Raw genomic sequence first — 20073 nt, forward strand, 5'->3', positions numbered from 1 at the left:
TGGATAAGCCACACCTCACCTGGCTGACTGGCTCATGACCCCTGAGGTGTCTATTCTAGAAAACAATCTAAAGGCCAGGAGCTCCAGAGCACAGGGTGTGTCTTGTTTTGCAGGCACCCAGGAGGCTGAAGCCACCCTACCAAACCCCAAAGCTGTGAGGATGGGGCAGGGACCACCATCCTAAGTGATCTTGGCCAACGATGAGAGGGGTAAAATAATTGACCTCTTTCATGGTCTGTGACCTTCCCTGTAGGGTATAGTTAGTAAACACAACTAAATGCTTCCTGGCCTGGGTTTCACTCTCTACTATCAGGTAACCTGAGGACCCTTTAATGAAACTCCTTTAATGTTTCCTTATCTGTAAAATGGGCATGATCAAAGTACTATCTACCTGTTTGTTGTCTATTACTGCCAAAACATAGTGACTTAAAACAATAAACATTTATCTCGCAACCGCAACCTCTGTGGGTCAGGAATTTGGGAGTGGCTTGGCTGAATGGTTCTGGCTCCCAGTTCTCAAGAGGCTACAGTTAAGCTGTCAGCCCCATGGCTGCAGTCATCTGAAGGCTTTTCCTGGGTTGGAGAATCCACTGCCACAAAGGCATACTCAGATGGGGGGCGAGCAGATGCCCCCCAAATGGCCTCTGCAAATGGCCTCCTCTACGGGGCTGCCTAAGTGTCCTCAAAACATGACAGCTAAGAGTGAGCAAGGCAGAGTCTGCAGTGTCTTCCATAATCTGGATCTGGAATCCCCACTGTTGCTTCCATAGTATCTTCTCGGCTTGTGTCATTTAGTGTGGAAGGGACTACACAAGGGTGTGGACCCCAGAGGCAAGAATCACCAGGGGCCATCAGGGAGGCTGGCAACCACGCTGCCTTACAAGATCCTTTGAAGGAGTTCCCGTTGTGGTTCAGTGGTTAACGAATCCGACTAGGAACCATGAGGTTGCGGGTTCGATCCCTGGCTTTGCTCAGCAGGTTAAGGATCCCAGCGTTGCTGTGAGCTGTAATGTTGATCGCAGACACGGCTCAGATCTGGCGTGGCTGTGGCTGTGGCGTAGGCCAGCGGCTACAGCTCCAATTGGACCCCTAGCCTGGGAACCTCCATATGTCACGGGTGCAGCCCTAGAAGACAAAAAAAAAAAAAAAGATTTATTGAACTGTGGTTCTAAAATCCCTTTTATTCTTAGGGTTGGGGTTAGGGTAAATGCAGATTCCAGGAGTTGCCGTTGTGGCTCAGCAGTAACAAACCCGACTAGAATCCATAAGGACATGGGTTCGATCCCTGGCCTTGCTTAGTGGGTTGGGGATCTGGGGTTGCCGTGGCTGTGGCATAAGCTGGCAGCTGCAGCTCTGATTCAACCCCTAGTCTGGGAACCTCCATATGCTCAAGTGCGCCCCTCCCCCAAAAAAGTGCAGATTCCTGGGTCCTCCCGCAACCTACAGACCCAGAACTCCTGCATTTTAAAGAAATAGCCATCATCTATCAGTAAGTGGGAGGTAGTTTTAATTCATTTTGTTTTATTTGGCCCCAGTGTGTGCGCCAGGCCCTGGTAAAACAGAAGAGAATAGGAGTACAGAACAAATATTCACTGGGTGTTTTCACATCGGTTGTTGTTGCGTTGAAAGAAATTGTGATCCACTTAAACATGTGCAAACAGGAGTTCCTGCTGTGGCACAATGGGATCAGTTTCTTCTCTGCAGCACCAGGTTGTAGGTTCGATCCCCAGCCAGGCACAGTGGGTTAAAGGATCCGGCGTTGCCGCAGCTGCCGCATAGGTTGCAATTGCAGCTTGGATCTGATCCCTGGCCAGCAAACTTCCATATGCCGCAGGGAAGCCAAAAAAAAAAAGTTACAAACAGTTTATTGAGACCATCCAGAGGAATCTTGTGAAAATCCAAAGGCTTTGGGACACTGCATATTCTTATCTTGAGCCACGAGTTCTCTCTCTAAGGCCACCTCATTCCCAGCTTAGTCCATTCACCCACCCTCAACCCCTCCCCAATTCAAAATTCTCAGGACCCTGATTGGCTCAGCTTGTGTCTAAGGACCAACTCCTGCCCAAGCAGCCATGGTCAGGGAGGGTAGAATCATGTGAGCTGAGTGTGCACGGGAGGTGATTTTTAACATATCTGTGCTGGGTACTGTGCCAGGCCCTGGGGGCACATGGGAAGCAGACCTGTCCCTGCTCTCAAGGAGTTGCAGTCTGGGGGACCTGGGTGTGCTGCCCCAGGATTTCTCGGCCCCATAACTAGAGAAATAATAACAGAGCCCCTGGACAATGAAGGGAGGGCAGTGGCGGTGGCAAGAACAGACACAGCTGTGGTCCCACGTCTGGGGAGACCAAGCTGAGAAAGCTCTGACCCCTCTGTCAGGAGCAGGCAACCAATTTGAAAACCTAAAGAAAAAACAGTTCATGGGCCCACCTTTTTAAGTCTTTATCAGTAAATGCAAAATCTGTAGCTGGTCTTAAGTGTTTATCAGTTGACCGCCATGGAATAGTTCCATTTTGGATGCTTCAGTTTTAGAAACTGGGGCAAGTGGCAGGGCCTTTTGTGTAAGATGATCTGGAGAGACCTTGGGGGGGGTGGACATTGGGCTCCAGATCTAGCCAGAGCAGGGACAAAACAGCCCTGTTTGGGAGCATAAAAGGTGCTGGGCAGAAGTGGGGGTGGGGAGTGCTAGTCTTTCAATAGTCGTTCACTCAGAAGAGGAGAGATGAAAGGCATCCAGGGAAAAGTTGAGGAAATCAGTGGGCCTTCTCATGCCCCAAAGGATCTCACTCTAGCCCTAACCTTCACCCCAGTGAGCTGACAACAGCCCTGTCTATGGTTGGCTACCCAGAGCCATGCGCCTTAAAGGGAGCAGCTGCAGTTGCTCAAGCTTATCCATTAGCAAGCCTCTGACTGCAAATAACAAAAAAGTCCCCCTCAAAGCTTTAAACATTTATTACCTCAAATAACAAGACCTCCAGAAGAAGGGCAGGTTCTCAGATCCATTGACTGAGCAGTTCAAGGATATTTTCAAGCGTGTGCTAAATTCAGCATGGGATATTTTCCTTAGTGCGGCCTACTTCATGATCACAGGATGGCTGCTACAGCTCCAGGGATCAGAGGTAACTTAACTCCCAGAGAACAATGAAGAACTCTTCATTGTGTCTCTCTTTTTAGAAGCAAGAAGACCCTTCCACTCACATGTCATTGGCCAAAATAAGGTCACACAGCCATTCCTTTCTCTATGTATGTATGTAACTTTTTACAAATACTGTTTCCAGTGTACAGCATTCTAATTCTACACCTGTATACACTGAAAGTGATCAACACCACAAATCTAGTTGTCATCCATCACCATGCAGTTGACGCCCTCCACTCATTTCACTCGCCACCCTCCAACACAGCAGCTCAAGGTTAGCCAGTCCCTGTCAATCAAATGGTAGTAGCACAACTGATAGGATGTGACTGATTATTTAGGGTGGGTAGATGATGCGCAGGGAGCTAGCTCCTAACTTCGGACCTGACTGACCTTTTTTGAGGGTCTCATCCCCTACCCTAAGCAGCTTCTCAGAATGTTCCTTCTGAACACAAACAATGGCCCCCAGAGACTGCTGGGGTGAAGACAACTTCCTCAACTTTGTCATGCTCCTGGGATGTTGTGATCTTCCTTAGGCACGTGTCCTGACACCTCCCCCCAGGTCAGGAGGAAACACTATTAGCAGGTGGATGCACAACACTAGGCACAGATTGACGTGTCCCCCACCCACCCCCTTCACCAGGAAACATTCTTAAGAAGCCTGGCAGGTGAGGGCTACCTGTGACCCTCCCTTTTGGGGCTGTCTCTCCTGCTCTTTCCCCCCGTTCTGTGCCCCAGGCCCTGCTGTGGCCACCATCACAAACGCCACAGGCAGCACCCTGACTCGGCCTGTGTGGGGAGGCACTTCCCCAGCCTCTGTCAGCTGGGGGCCCAGAAGAAGGAATTACTCAGCATGGTCTGAATGCTCACGAGTAGCAAGCTTCCCTGACCTTGGTATCTTTCTTGTTCTCTGAACTTGTTCTGCAGACCGAGGACTGCACATTACTCATCCTAAGCCACATTTTCCTGAACATGCCTGATTTTTCCATGCTGGCAAGAGACATATGACCAAGGTCTGGATCCACATTGAGGACCTTGGGCTAGCCCCTTCCCATTAGCCCAGCAAATATAGTCGATGAGTCAGAGATAACAGATATACAGCCTAAACACTGCCACCATCCACCCTCTCACGGCAGACATCACTAATTAGTCACAGGATATTTCCCTCTCAACTAGCATGGGTGCCAGAATCCTCCTCACTCAGGCCCCGAGGCAGCCACCAGGAACTGATCTGTGACAAGAGCCAGGTTTTGTCTCTTCCCTTTGGCATCTCTCCCAACTGTCAGGACTTCAGCCCACAGGTGACTTTCACATCCTCACCTTCCCCTCTGCTTTCTCCCCTCTGAAAAGGAACTTTAGGCCTCCATTTCCTCATATTCATCTTAAAGGCTCTCCCTTCTTCACAGGATTCCAGAGGTTTACAGTTCTGACACTTGACAGCTGTATGAGCTTGGCAGATTTCTTAAGCACTCTGAGCCTCAGTTTCTCATCCCAGAAGGCGGCCAGTATCTGCCAGAAGAGGCTGTAAGATGTGCCTGGCCACAGAGAGCACTCAGCACACACTAGTCACTTCTCGTGTAGGGCCTGCTCCCGGCTCTGCCAGGCAAATCAATCAAGGATTTTGATGGGGAAAAAAACTGATATAACCAGCCATTACTTGATACACTTTATTTTATTTTAGCCTTTATATCCTTCTCCCCGGCTGCCCGATAGCTCTCCAGCACCCAACTCCAGAAGCAGCCTGACCCCATGTTGTGCTTTGGTGGGGGGTGGAGGGGGATTGTACCTTTAGAGCTTGTAAACTTACACAGGACTGAGGCCAACACCTCACCCCACAGCTGGGTCTGGCCAGGACAGGGGCACCGGGCCATTCCCAACACCCTGAGACCTAGAGCCTACAGATGAGAGCTGCCATCCCCACCCCCACCACTCAAGGCATGAGGAAGGGGGGTTGGGAAGTGTACCCAAGAGCCCCAGAGGCTTGCCAGGGAGAAGGCAGAGAACCAGGTGGCATCCTTGAGGTGCCTGTCTCCAACCAAGGCCTCCTGCCCTCTCCCTGGGGAGAGAGCCAACTAGCACCCCCTCCCCCACTGGCCAAGCCCAGACCAGGGCACCCTAACCCTTCCCACCAGCCAATGAAAAACCAAAGTAGTGAAATACCAAGCTTTGTTGCTGTGGGGGATGGGGGGGAACACCCTAAGTATTAAAATTAAATTAAAATTGAAGCCCCAGTCAACTGAGCCAGCAGTGAGCTGGTGACTGCAGACACAGACAGCACCCCCATTCTTCCCCGTGCTCAGGGTCCCCAAAGGCAGCAGAAAGGGATCAAGAGCTGAGTCTGTCACCAAGAAGGAACCTGGGGAAATAAAGATTGAAGTGGAGGTATCCTCAGGGGGGTCCCCATGTGGGGGCACTGAGGACTGTAAACATGACCCAGGTGGAGGGTCAAGGGTACCCCAGGGCCCCCAAGATTCTCCCTGGATGAAGAATGGCCACTGTGGTGAGTGAAAAGAGTGAAACAGAAGTTGGTCTCGAAACAAAGTAAGACCTGGTCTCCCTCTTGGAATATTATGGCTGAGAGGAGGGCTGAGTCTGTGAGCTCAGAGAGGGGCTGTGAAAGAGGAAGAGGGTTCTAGAAGCCAAACATGGCTTCTCAGCTATTTCTTTGCCCCTATCAGATTGGCATCTGGGCCCTTTCTAGGCTCTGAGTCAGCTCGTGGCCCCTCCTCCCTGAGGGAACCTGCTAGAAAGTCAGCTCAGGCCAAAGCTGTCCAGTCCAGGACTGGACATGGTCAGGTGACCTCCTGAGAGGCGCCACCCCAGGCTGGGGGTGAAAGATGTGGTTAAGGAGTGTAGGGAGAGTGTGAGCACTCTCACAGGAACACAGACATGGCCCACGGCCAGAGGGCCACTACTGTGCCCAGAGCACCACCTCAAGACCTGGCTGAGGCCCCAGGGTAAAGTCCTGCCTCAGCCTCACTCCAGGTGAGAAGCCCTGGGGACCAGGCGATCTCGCGGTACTGATCTCACAGGAAAACCCAGGCCTGTGCTGCCTTCTGCACCTGCTGCTTCTGGAGGCAGGCAGGTGGCCAGGAGCCAGGCTGCTCCTCTGGCGGGCCCTGGGGGCAAAAGGAGGTCAGGCCCAGATGCTGTGTAGCACAACCCCGCCTCCTCTCTGTCCACTGGAGGCCCAGTCTGGAGCCTCCGCACCACGGCTGACTGGGCACGTGCCTTCCAAGCCACAGATCCCCGTATGTCCCAGTCACCCCAGCCGAGGCCTGCTGCTAGCAACAAGCCTCCCTGGGTGACTCCCAGCCAGGAGACCAGGGCACCTGCAGGTCTGGGTTTGGGGCTACAGTTCCCATGAAACCAGCCCTCCAGCTGCTTGAGGCTCATTCCGGGTCTGGATTCTCCTGAGAACGGGACACGATGGCCCCCTCAAGGTGGGCTTTCTCTGAGTTACTCCTCTGAGGTCCCAGAGTACTCCTCAGAACTCAGCGTCTTCTCAGAGCCTGAGTCTCCAAAAGCAGGTCGGGCAGGGACCTGAGGGCCGACCCTGGCCACTCCTTCCCTCAGGACCAGGTCCCCCAGAGTCTCAGGGCTGGGCTTGTCCAAGCAAGGTCTGGGGCTGGAGTGGCACCAGAACCAGGACCCCTGCTGACTCAAGGCTGGCCTTAACCACTACCCCGCAGTTCAGGCCCTCACCCCATCCTCAGAGCTGGGCCTGGCTCCTGAGCCACTGGCTCCTCAGCGCCCTGACCTCCTGTCCGTACCACTCGTGCAGCTGGGTGAAAGGGACCGAGTCCAGAGGCCCGTTGGGCACCGAGGCCCGCCGGCGGGGCGGCAGTGGCGGGGCGGGCAGGGAGGCAGGGGCGGCGGCCGCGGGGGTGGCGGGGGGCTCCGCGCTCCAGACCGCACAGCCGTTCTCCTTGGGCGGGAGGGCGCGGGGTCGGGGGGCCAGGGGTGGGCGGCCGCCCGCGCGCACCGCCTCCAGCTGCTGCTCCAGCTCGCGCACCACCAGGCGCAGGTAGTCGAAGCTGGCCCGCGACAGCGCCTTCACCCAGCCCTCCATGGCGGCCTGGCTCTCAGCCGCCAGTACGTAGGTGCGGGCCCGGGACCCGGCAAAGCGCACCGCGAAGGCGAACTCCTCGGCGGCCTCCACCAGCTCCACGGTGCAGCCCTCCAGGATGATGACGCCCACGGGCTCGCGGCTGGCGGCATCCTCGAAGTAGAAGAGCATGTTGCCGCGCAGCACGAACCAGCGGCGGTGGTAGGCCGCGTGCCGGCCGCCCTTCTTGTACAGGAAGCCCGCGTTGTCGGCCGGGGCATCGCACGTGGCGTAGAAGGCCAGGCTGCGCTCGTTCAGCTTCATGGCGGGGCCTGCGGGGGCTCGGGGCCTGGACCCCACCAGGGCGCTGGTTATTCACAAGGCCACCGCCTCAGATGGCCTCACAGCACCCCTCGGTTCATAACACTCATCATTCCCCATCTCAGAGGAGGAAACTAAGGCTCCAAGAGCAGAACAGCTTGCCCAAGCGCATATAGCTCTTCAGGAGCAGAGCCAAGACTCACACCCAGGTCTTACTGGCCCCAGAAGCCAGGCTGGTAACTCTCCTGCTGTCCTACCTCCCCAAAATAATGTTGAGGATTCCTAGTGCATGCCAAGCATTTGGTATGTATTAGCTCATTTAATCTCAAAACAAACCTTAAGTTGCAAGGACTAGCGTTCGCCCATTTGACAGATGGGAAAACAAAGTATACAGAGGTAGTCATTTGCCCACGGTCACAAAGCAAGTTGGGCGGAACTGAAAATCCAATCCAGGCCTCATTTCAGGCACTGCTATTTCCATCATCCCTGGGTACCAGACCAGCTCTGCTGATTTCATAATGCAGCTTTGATTTGCCCATCCATGAGATGGGGATATGAACCTATTTCAGAGAATAGTAGGGACTTCATCCATCAAACATTCATTAAGCACCTACTGCGTGCCAGGCACTGTTCGAGGCATTAGGTATGGAGCAGTAAACAAGATGGAAAGGGTTGCTGCCCTCCTGGTGCTGATGTGCTAGAGGCAGGTGAAGGGAGCAGACAGTTAACAAATCATAAAAGAGTCTGCCAGATGGTCTTAAGTGCTGTGGAAAAGACAGGGAGGGGTTCAGGAGTGATAAGGACAAGAGGAGTGTTTGATTTTGAAAGGGTATCAAGAAAGATTATACTGAAAAGGTGACAACTGAGCAGAAATCTGAAGGAGATGAGGGACATGCCAGGCAGAGGGAATAGCAAGTGCAAAGGCCCTGAGGTAGGAACCAGCTGGTATGCTTGAGGAAGTTGGTGAGGCTAGAGCAGAATGAGGAAGGGGAGGGGTGGGAGATGCAGTCGGAGTGGCAGAAAAGTCTGTTACAAAATAATCCAGATAAAGAGCCCAGAGCTTGGCCCACACTTACAGGGAAGAGTAGGGCGAGAGCAGTGTGAGCCCATTTGAAGTAGAGGAATCTATGCCCTTGGCCACAATGATTTTTCCATTTTCCCCAAGGAGTATATGATGGGACAACACAGGCCAGGTAGGACTTAGTAGGAAATGGCACAAGGGTCTCCAGCATGGCCACCCTGCAGACACACCTCATGCTCCTGCTTCAAAAGCTCACTCTACATAGGGCAGTGGCCACATTATTCAAAGTCCCTGGAATGCAGCATGTGCTCAGTTAATGTTTGTTCCCCAACCTGGGCAGTGCCTCACTGAAGACCTGGAGGAATGAGGTAGGGGTAGTGGCTTTCCTGGGAGCAGCTGGCCACAATGGGGCTGACCCAGGGTGGACAAGGCAATTGCTCCCAGCCAGTCCACCTCATCTCACTTGCCTACGCAGTCAAGAAAGGCTTTCTGGATGAGGCAACGTGAGCTGTGATTTAGGCTGATTATCAGCCTGTCCTGACCTAGCAGCTGGGCCAAGGCCACAACTCTAAAGACTCAGAGTGTTTAATCCCTGCCCTGCCTCTCTGAGCTGTGTGACTTCCGGCATGGGCTTCCCCTCTCTGAGCCTCAGTTTCTTTCTCTGCAAAATGGGAGGGATTCTTCCCCAACCCCCAACAACTCCCAGATGGACCCCACTTCTCACAGAAACCACTCACCCAACTTGCCCCATTTCCCTCCTACCTCTCAGGCCACTGCTCACTTCCCTGCCCTCTGCCCAGTTCTGGTTTCAGCTTGCTCTTCTCTGGATTCAAATGTCAGCTCTGCAGTGTCCAGGCTGTGTGACCCCAGGCAAGCTTTAAGCCTCTATGGGCCTCTGTTTCCACATCTGTAAAATGGGATCATAATAGCATCTAAGTAGGGGTTGCTGTGAAGACAGTGACTACGTCCTGAGCACAGTGCCAGCATGGTACATGGCTGATGACGTTCTTCTCAGCCTCCAAATGTTCCCCTCAGTGCTTTGTCTCAGCAAAAGGCCCTTGGTTTCCTGCCACCTCCACATTGGCTCACTTGTCAAGCCTGCTCCAACCTCTTCCAAATCAGCAGCCTAACCTCTGCTCATGGCCACGTCCCATTCTAGGCCCCCATCATAGCTCGCCCGGACAGCTACAGTAGCCTCTTCACCAGTCTCCCTGCCTCCACCCTTGCCCCTCCTTTTGTCCATGTTCTTCAGGGTAAGATCATAACGCCTTCCTAGGCACCTCCCCTGCCCCCACAGAGGATCCATTCCTCACAGAGGGATCCTATTAAAACTAAACCAAATCATACCCTCTCTCCAACTCTAAAACCTCCCATGGCTCCCTACTTCTCTCAGCATAAAATTCATTCTTCCCCCCTGAATTCCAACTGCCCTTGCTCTCTCGCTTTCCCCTTTACTCACTTGTCTCTAGCCACCCTGGTCTCCCTGCTATTCCTCAAACACACCAGACATATTCCCACCTCAGGGCCTTTGCCCTGGCTATTCCCTCTGCCTAGAATGCCTTTCCCATATCTCATGTGGCCAACTCCTCATCCTTCAGTTTCAGCTTGACTATCACCTCCTCAAGAAGGCGCCCCCCAGTCACTGCCTGAAATCACCTGGGTCATTTTTGCCTGTTCTAGGAGGGCAGGGTTCTTTGTCTGAATTCTAGTGCCTAGCATGTAGTTGGTGCTCAAATACCTGTAGAACGAATCGAAAGGTTGTCTACTTAAATCTCTCAGCAGGCCCATGAGAAGTCATTCCCCATCCCACATTCATAGATGTGGAAACTGAGACAAAGAGAGCTAAGCAACTTACCCGAAGGTACAATTCTGTGCCTAGAATTGCATGCTGTGGGCAACCAGCCCAAAGGAACTGTTCTTGGAGCCTCACCACCTCTTAAGGCCAAAGGAAAAGCAATTTCCCTCATACTCAGCAGCTCCCCTTCTACCACCCCCACCACCTGGAGCCCAAAGTCACCAGCCAGCACAGGACCCCTCTGCCGATGGCCCTGGTTCCTCCTGCCCAACAAGAAAGGCGGGGAAGGCAGGAGGCAGCAGGGACACAGGCTCCAGCCTCTGGGAGGGCCTGGCAAGCTGGCTTATCTCCCTGTGCTCATACAGTTTTCCAAGAAGTTCAGAGTCCGCTGTGAGCACTGCTGCTGATTCAACAGTCCCTGGCCAGGCAGGAAGCTGGAGGGGACCGACCCAGCCCCTCTCTGATCCCAGGGCTAAGTTCTTGCCTCTGCCAGTCCAGGCTAGAGGACCTTGAGAACACAGCCTCATCTATAAAGTGAGAATATTAATATCCACCCCTCTTGGAATTGAATAAATTAGTCCTGAAGAGCCATCTTGCAAAATGCTGAGCAGGTAGTAAACATTCAGTCAAGGAATTGTCCAAAAGAAAATAATTAGCTCCAGGCCTCCAGGGATACAGACTGCCTAGAACTGAGGCATGGCATTTTGATGCTCATTTCAAGGAAAGAAGCCAAAACCACTGGGCCTGGGATTGGATCCAGCTGCCACAAGTGTCCCCTAGCAGTGGGCATGTTAGAGAGGGTGTGGCAGGTATGGCTGGAAAACGTGTTGAGAACCCCGAAGAGCTCCTGCGCAGCACTGCCTTGGGCAGCGGCCACAAGCACTCCAGGTAGGACGGCCATCCCAGGCCATTGCTCCTAGCTGCTCTCTCTCCTTTTGTACGTGGTGTGTTCCTTAAAGGACAGCCAGAGTCCTAAATGGGGTGGTCAACGCCAGAATGTAGGAGTCAAGTGGAGCTCTCCTCCCCAGAGTTCCCCCAGAGGTCTCTTATTGGGCAGGAGAGTCATCAGCCAAGTTTGCCCCCTGCAGCTGGGGTCCCTGATGGGCAAATTACCACTGGCGTGGAACTGCAAATGGACAGATCCCCAGCAGAGGTCTCCCCAGAAGGCCGGAGGACCCCGAGGCCCACGGCGGCCCGAGCCCGGTCCCGCGTCCCCTCTCAGGTCCGCCCGAAAGCTCTCACCCCACCCCCACTACGCCAGGCTGGCCTTACCTCGCGGCGCGGCCTAGGGCGACGGCGACGGCCGGACTAGAGGCGCGGAGCCAGGGGACCGCCCGGCCATGGTCTGGGACTTGCTCGGTGGCCGCAGCCGCGGTGGCGCTTTGTTTCCCGGGCGGCCGAGCCGGCGCAGCCGCGGGAGAGCGGGGATCCGACCGAAGGAGGCGGAGGCAGCCGGACAGTCCGCGACCCACCGACGCGCCTCTTTAACCCTTCCCAACCCGCGGGTGCTGGGTCGGCCGCGAGTTCGTCCCCTACTCCCGGATTGGCCAGCCCAGATCCGGCGCACCCCCTGGATTCGCCACGCCCCTGTGGGACCGCCCCTGAAACCACTCTTAAAGGAACCGCAACTGGCTCAGGAATGCCCTGTTGGAAGAAAGGTTGGATCCCTGAGACACAACACGCTTCCAGGGTAGATATAGGGGGCGGATTCGTCCAGAAAAAGCATCGGGGTCCTGGGCGTGACCATTCGCTGAAGCCCTAGCCTTGAGTTCGAGCTCCTCCCTGGCTAGGGTTGCCAGATATAGCAAATTTAACACCAGCTCAATTTTAAATATAACTGCCAAAAACGTGTGATTTATTGAAAAAAGCTGATTACGGGACATTTCGGGCATCACGGCAAAGTCAACATAGGACTCTTCTATATGAACAGGATGCCTTGCAACCCTACCCCCGGCCCGAGGTGAAGAGGGAAATTTCTGGAGTTGGGCAGGGTTGGGCTCAAGTCCCAGTAAGCCTTTTAGTCACTGTGAGGCCTTAGAAAAATCAATCCATTTTTCTAGCCCTGTTTCCTTATCTTTCAAATAGAGACAACCATGGTATATAAAGGGCATGGCACACAGTAGATGCTATTAATAAATAGGGATTTTTATTCTTTTTGTTCCATCCAAAATAACACAGTTCTATCTCTCTAGAGCTGTCTTTGTTTGCTGCTCTTGCAGCCTTCCTTCTGGGACTCAGTTACTGTTCAGCCCTGGCCTGAAAGCAGGAGAGAAACAGGACAGACCAGCATCATCTATTCATTCTACAGTCCCTCACTAAGCACCTGTGTAAGACTGAGTTGGTCAACAAACAATTGAGATATAGAAGTGATTCTTGCTAGGAAGACTATAAGCCACAGGAGTAGGAAAGAAAGACTGGGAGTACAATTTTAGACAAGGTGGTCAGGGAAACTGCTCTAAGGAGCAGAGACTTCAAAGAAGTGAAGGAGGGAGCCATGTAGATATCCGAAGGAAGGGTGTCCCATGCAGAGGGAAGAGCAAGGGCAAAGGTCCTGAGGTGGGACCACACGAGCATGTCTGTAAAACGGAAGGGGCCAGTGGGGCTGGAGCCAAGTGAGCAAAGGGAATAATAGTAGGAAATGAGGTTAGAGAATATTGGCAAAGCCAGGTTACTCAGGGTCTTGTGTGTCATGGCAAAGATTTTGCTTTTTCTCTGGAAGGAATGGGAGCCATGGGAGGGTTTTGAGCAGAGGAGGGACATGCTATCTTAGGTTCGACATGGTTCCTGGCTGTAAGAAGCAAGGGTAGAACCCAGGAGACCAGGGAGGAGGCTGTTGCAGTAGGCAAGTGATGATGAATGATGTATGTGATGATGGTGGCTTCGAGCAGAGTGGAGGCAGTGGAGGTGGAGGGAAGTGGTTGAATTTGAGAGCCTGCCTGATAGTGAAGACCCCTGACTATGGAAAGAGAGAGAGATATGACGTATCTGATATCAGTTGAGCCTGTGGATCCAGCTGTACCTGATGGTGCCATAATTTCTTTTTTTCTTTTGTCTTTTTTTTTTTTTTTTTTTTTGTCTTTTTTTAGCTATTTCTTGGGCCACTCCCATGGCATATGGAGGTTCCCAGGCTAGGGGTCGAATCAGAGCTGTAGCCACCGGCCTACGCCAGAGCCACAGCAACATGGAATCCGAGCCGCGTCTGCAACCTACACCACAGCTCACGGCAACGCCGAATCATTAACCCACTGAGCAAGGGCAGGGATCAAACCCGCAACCTCATGGTTCCTAGTCGGATTCGTTAACCACTGTGCCACAATGGGAACTCCATGATGGTGCCATAATTTCTTGAACAGGAAAGGCAAACTGGAATTTCCCCAAATCTAGATGTTCACCAAATAAGGAAAATGCCAGGCATATGAACATTTGGGTCTTGGCATGGGGAATATCTGCCAGAGATTCTGTGAGTCTTAACTCTCAGAGCCCCTTATGTTGGAGTCAAGGGTTGGCATGGATGAAAAAGGCAGAAATGTGAAAGCAAGAGCATGGCATCTTTTTGTTGTTGTTGTAGGGGGTCCTTACATTTATTTTTTTAAATGAGGTGAAACTCCCACAGAAAATAAGCATTTTAGGGAGTTCTTGTCATGGGTTTGGTTGTTAATGAAGCTGACTAGTATCCATGAGGATGCGGGTTCAATCCCAGGCCTTGCACAGTGAATTAAGGATTTGGCATTACTGTGAGCTGTGGTGTAGGCCGGCAACTATAGCTTCAATTCGACCCTAGCCTGGGAATCTCTATATTCCACAGGTGTGGCCCTAAAAAGACAAAAAAGACCAAAAGAAAAGAAGCATTTTAGGAGTCCTCTGGTGACTCAGCAGGTTAAGGATCCAGCGTTGTCATGGTTGTGGCTCAGGTCACTATTGTGGTATGGATTCAGTTCCTGGCCTGGGAACTTCCTCGTGCTTTAAGCATGGCCAAAAATAATTTTTTTTTAATATGCCTTTTTTTTTTTTTTTTTTTTCCCTTTGGGCTGCACTTATGGGGTATGGAAGTTCCCAGGCTAGGGGTCAAATCAGAGCTACAGCTGCCAGCCTAAGCCACAGCCAGAACCATAGCAACGCGGGATCCAAGCTGCGTCTGAAAACTACACCCCAGCTCAGGGCAACGCAGGATCCCTGACCTGCTGAGCGAGGCCAGGGATCTCACATCCTCATGGATACTAGTTGGATTTGTTTACACTGTGCCACAATGGGAACTCCCAAAATTAAGCATTTTAAAGTGAACATAACGTATAACATGGTGACTAGTTGATAGCACTGTATTGTATGATTGAAATTTGCTGATAGAGTAGAATTTAAGTGTTCTCTCACACACAAATATATATATATATATTTATTTGCCCTTGCTCAGTGGGTTAAGGATCCGGTGTTGCAGTAAGCTGTGGTGTAGGTCACAGACGTGGCTCGGATCTGGCGTTGCTGAGGCTGTAGCGTAGGCAGGCAGCTACAGCTCCCATTGGACCCCTAGCCTGGGAACCTCCATATGCCGTAGGAACAGCCCTAAAAAAAAAGACCAAAAATAAATATATATACACATATATATAAATGTGGGAGGTGATAGATGTGTGAATTAATTAGATGGGAGGAATCCTTTCCTGATGTGTATGTATTTTAAATCATCATGATTTAATAATTTTAAAATTTGTATTTGCCAATTATACCTCAATAAAGCTGAAAATAAAAGAAAAAATACACAGCACCCAAATTTAAAGTCACCAGCAAAAAAATAAAATGAACGATTCAGTGCCATTTAGCACATTCACAACTTTGTGCCATTACCACCTCTACCTAGTTCTAAAATTTGTCCATAACTCCAAAGTACAAGCCACATCTATTAGCAGTCACTGCCCATTCTCCCCCCCTGCCAGCCCCTGGCAACCACCAATTTCTCTTTTTCTGGATTTACCTATTCTGGATATTTCCTATAAATGGTATCACACAATATGTGGCCTTTTTTGTGCCTGGCTGCTTTCGTGTAGCTTCACGTTTTCAAGGTTCATCTATCATTACAGTATTTATCAGTATTTTATTCCTTTATAAGTGAATATTGCATTGCATGGATGTACTATATTTGGTTTATTCTTTCATCTGTGTTGGCTATTAGGCTTCTGTGAATTGCTGGGCATCTTTGTGGCTGGGAACTGGAGAGGGCTGGCAAAGGGACAGTGATTCAGAAGGGCTGGAAAGGGGAATTTGAGAACCAGAACTGGGTTGTGGCTGCTTTACCAATCCTGATGGTTTTACTGCTAACCGTGTCTTGAATCTGTCACTTCTCCATCTCAGCCAGCACTTCCCCATGCCAGGCATCCGTGATCTCCCCTCACCAGGATGTTTGCAGTAGCCCCCTCCTTGTCTCCCTTCTGCCACTCCCACCTCCCTGTTCCTTGAATCCATTCTCCTCTGAGGGATCCTAGTAAAACTTAAGTCAGATCAAGCCATGGCGCTCTATTGCTCAAAGCCTTCCATCACTCCTCGCTGCCTCAGGAGCAAGTCCAGACTTCTCCCCATGAGTGACAAGGCCTATTGTCCTGGCTCTACCCGTACCTCCAGTCTCCTTGTGCACAGTTTCCTATTCCTACTCCCTAAGCTCCGGCCACCTGCTTCTTTCTCTTCCCAGAATGCACTGCAGTCTGGGCCTTTGCACCTGCTGGTTCCCTCCCAGATCTGGTACTTCAAGCCTTCACTTCCAGAGTTCCCATCCTGGCTCATCAGTTAACAAACCCAATAAGCATCCATGAAGACGCATGTTCGACCCCTGGCCTTGTTCAGTGGGTTAAGGATCTGGCGTTGCCATGAGCTGTGGTGTAGGTCGAAGACACAGCTCGGATCTGGCGTTGCTGTGGCTATGGCGTAGGCTAGCAGCTGTAGCTCCAATTAGACCCCTAGCCTGGGAAGCTCCATAAGCCGAAGGTGCAGCCCTAAAAAGATAGAAAGACAAAAAAAAAAAAAAAAAAAAAAAAAAAAAGACAAACAAGTACATGCATGCTCATCGCAGCACTGTTCACAGAGACCAAAGCTGGAAACGACCCGAATGTCCATCAACGGATAAAGGAATAAAACGTGATACATCCATGCAATGAAATAGGACTCAGCCATAAAAAGGAATGCATGCTGCAATGTGGATGAACCTTGAAAACATGATGCTAAGTGAAAGAGGCCAGTTGCAAAAGGACACTATATTGTATGATTCCATTTGTATGAATTATCCAAAATGGATAAATCCCTAAAGATAGAAAGCAGATGGGTGGTTTCGAGGGACTAGAAGGAGGGGAAGATGGCAAGTGACTGCTTAATGTGTACGGGGGGTTTTGTTTGTTTTAATTTAATTTTTTAATTGAAGTATAGTTGATTTACAATATAATGTTAGTTTCAGGTATACAGCAAAGCGATTCAGTTATATATATATATATATACACATATATATAATACACACACATATATATACACATATATGCATGTGTATAATGTTTATATTTTTTTTCTTCAGATTCTCTTCCTTTATAGGTCATTACAAAATAACAAGTAGAGTTCCTATCATTTCTCAGTGGATTAAGAACCCAACATAGTGTCTGAAGACGTGGGTTTGATCCCTGGCCTTGCTTAGTGGGTTATGGATCCTTCATTGCTGTTGCTGAGGTGTAGGCCAGCAACTGCGGCTCCAATTCCACCCCCAGCCTAGGATATTCCACATGCCGCAGGTGTGGCTTTTAACATAATATTAATAATGAGTATAGTTCCCTGTGCTACATACAGTAGGTGCTTGTTGGTTATCATTTTATATATAGTAGTGTGTGTATGTTAGCCCCAACCTCCTAACTTATCCCCTTATCCATGAGTATGAAGTTTAATTTGGAAGAAATGAAAATGTTTTGAAACTAGATAGAGGTGATGGTTGCACAACATTGTGAATGTATTAAATGTCACCGAGTCGTTCTCTTTAAAAGGGTCAATTTTGGAGTTTCCTTGTGGCTCAACACATTAAGGAGCTGGTGTTGTCTCTTCTATGGCTCTGGTTACAGCTGTGGCGCAGGTTCCATCCCTGGCCACAAGAACTTCTGCATGCCATGGGCACAGCCAAAAATAAAGGGGGGGTCAATTTTATTTCATGTGAATTTCACCTCAATAAATTGTTTCCTTAAAAATTATAGAATTTCCCATTGTGACTCAACTGGTTAAGAACCCAACTAGCATCCGTGAGGATGCATGTTCAATCCCTGGCCTCACTCAGTGGGGTAAGAATCTGGGGTTGCCACAAGCTGCAGCATAGGTCGAGGATCAGATCTGGTGTTGCTTGGTGTTCCCATCATCATGGCACAGCAGAAATGAATCCAACTAGGAAACATGAGGTTGCAGGTTTGATACCTGGTCTTGCTCAGTGGGTTAAGGATCTGGCGTTTTGGTGACCTGTGGTGTAGGTCACAAATGTAGCTCGGATCTGGAGTTGCTGTGGCTGTGGTGTAGGCCAGCAGCTGTAGCTCCAATTAGATCCCTTGCCTGGGAACCTCCATAGACTGCGAGTGCAGCCCTAAAAAGCAAAAAAAAAAAAAAAAAAAAAAAAGAGAGAGAGAGAGATTCAGATCTCATGTCGCTGTGGCTGTGGTGCAGTCTGGCAGCTGCAGCTCCAGTTCAATCCCTAGCCTGAGAATTTTATATGCTGCAGGCACAGCTGAAAAAAAAAAATTAAGGACAGACAAGTGCTCCTTCCTTCCATTAGCAGAGGGGGGAAAAGATAAAGCAGCATTTGTGTGGTCCATTAGATGAAGCTAGGCGTCAGGGGAGAAAATGAAGCAGGGGAAGAGCCTATGAAGTGTGAATGAGGACAGTGGAGTTGCCATCTTATCTAGGAGGGGCCAGAGAAGGTGCTTTTGAGTAAAGACCCAAAGGAAACAAGAGCACAAGCCATGTAGATATCCAGAGGGAAAAGCATCCCTGGAAGAGGGAACAGCAAATGCAAAGGCTCAGAGGCAAGACATATATCAAGGAGCACGGATGGAGCAAAGAGAATGAGAGGGGAGGGGAAGTAAGATAAGGAAGGCCTGCAGGCTGTTCTCAGGAGGATGCGGAAATGAGGCAAGGCGAGAAGGCACATTAGGTAGGAGAAGAACCAGGAGAAGCCAATTATAGGGAGCATACCTGGCTAACCTGTGATACTCTTCCAGCCACCACCATAAGAAGGTAGGTCCTTGAAGGCAGGGAATTTTGTCTGCTTTGTTCACTGCTGCATCTCTAGCTCCTGGAAGTGTCTGGTACACAGTAGGTGCTGGATAATGGGGACATGACTTGGCCTGAACAAGTGCTCTGAGGCAGGTGCCCACAGGACCTGCCATCTTGCATCCAGATCTTGGCTTCCCAATCCCTTCCACTGATCCCCACCCTCGCCACTGGCAGGGGAAGACCTTGGTCCAGCTGGGGTCTGAGGCAGAGTTTCCTTCCACAGGGGTTGCCTCACCCCAGAAGTGGGCAGGACCAGGCAGCCCCAAGAAGGAACTGAAATTGTCTTCCGCCACAAACACGCCAGCCCAGGCCACGAACACCGGGAGGGGCATGTGGGAGGAGGAGTGATAGGAAGGGCCGGAGCCCCTCACTTCAGGGGCCACCCCCCTCTGTTGGGGCAAAACCTATGCATCAGTAGCCTTGAGCCCCAGTCCTGGGTTTGAGCGAATTTCCAGGTGTGGAGATGTGGGAGTTCTTGCCGACTCATTCCCTGGTGTCAAGTGCAGGCGTTGAGAGCACTGCCTTAAAAGGTGGCATTGTTGTTCCTCTTCCCCTCCATCATTTATGGGGCCTCTCTTCCCCTCTCCCCAAACCCTCCCCTCTGCCACAGATCCCCCAATTCCTGAGTGCTTTCTCCCAAGGAGCAATTTAAACCTCCTCTGAGTTTCCCCTGCTCCTTATCATTATTATTATTATGTTTGCTTTTTACAGCTGCACCTGTGGCGTATGGAGGTTCCCAAGCTAGGGGTCGAATTGGAGCTACAGATGCTGGCCTACACCACAGCCACAGCCAGATCCTCAACCCACTGAGCAAGGCGGGGATCAAACCCACATCCTCATGGATCCTAGTCGGGTTTGTCAACCACTGAGCCACAAAGGGAACTCCTCACCTGCTCCTTATTAATAATTAAGCTGTGTCGTATACTGGCCCAGGGGCAAGCTCCTTTTACACAGACCCTCATGTTGAATCCTCAGACCGAGGCTGGGAGAGGGGAGTGATGTGCTCATGGTCACACAGGAAGAGGCAGAGTTTCAGGTACAACTCAAGCCTACTGGATTCCGAGGTCCATATTCCCAACCACCTAGCTGGCTCCAGTTCAAGCCCAAAGAAACCTATCCCAGTACTGCCCTAGCGAAACTCACAGACTAACAGCCTCTTCCAAGACATGAACCACACCCCTTCCCAGAATGCCAAGTTGGCAGTTTGGTAGGTTTATGAAGTGTGTATATGTATGTATATATTCTGGTCAGATGGTGCTGAAGGGAAGTGGGGTTGGGGGAGCTGGTGTGTGTGGTTCCTGAGCCCTATTCAGGGAAAGGGGAAGATCTTGCATTGGCCTGTGAAGCCCCAGATTTATAAAGCAACTTGTAACCATGCTTTGAGCTGGGAATTAATGGATGTAATGTGCATAGGTGGGTTCCAATCCCCACTCTGCCATTTTAAAGCTGTGTGACCTTCAGCAAGTCACTTTGCCTCTCTGTGCCTT

At 50.9% G+C, this 20073-nt stretch overlaps 1 protein-coding gene across 2 annotated transcripts; it reads right to left on the minus strand.

The window, feature by feature from the left end:
• Window positions 1-1490: 1490 nt before the first annotated feature.
• PHETA1 (PH domain containing endocytic trafficking adaptor 1) lies at window positions 1491-11809 on the minus strand. 2 transcript variants are annotated; one of them, XM_084996332.1, is made up of 3 exons: window positions 11588-11809; window positions 9283-9427; window positions 1491-7527 (listed from the first exon to the last, which is right to left on the minus strand). In XM_084996332.1, the coding sequence occupies exon 3, from the start codon at window positions 7500-7502 to the stop codon at window positions 6843-6845; it is 660 nt and encodes a 219-aa protein (XP_084852458.1). In that variant the 5' UTR covers window positions 7503-7527; window positions 9283-9427; window positions 11588-11809; the 3' UTR covers window positions 1491-6842. The 2 variants fall into 2 exon arrangements, with proteins under 2 accessions (XP_084852458.1, XP_013838341.3); XM_013982887.3 differs by lacking the exon at window positions 9283-9427.
• Window positions 11810-20073: the final 8264 nt, after the last annotated feature.

Source organism: Sus scrofa, chromosome 14 (genome assembly GCF_054392235.1).
Source record: "Sus scrofa isolate SSC_HxYL_T2T_F1_AM1 chromosome 14, Sscrofa_HxYL_maternal_Yorkshire_Landrace_v2.0, whole genome shotgun sequence".
In the NCBI taxonomy this organism is placed as follows: Eukaryota; Metazoa; Chordata; class Mammalia; order Artiodactyla; family Suidae; genus Sus; species Sus scrofa.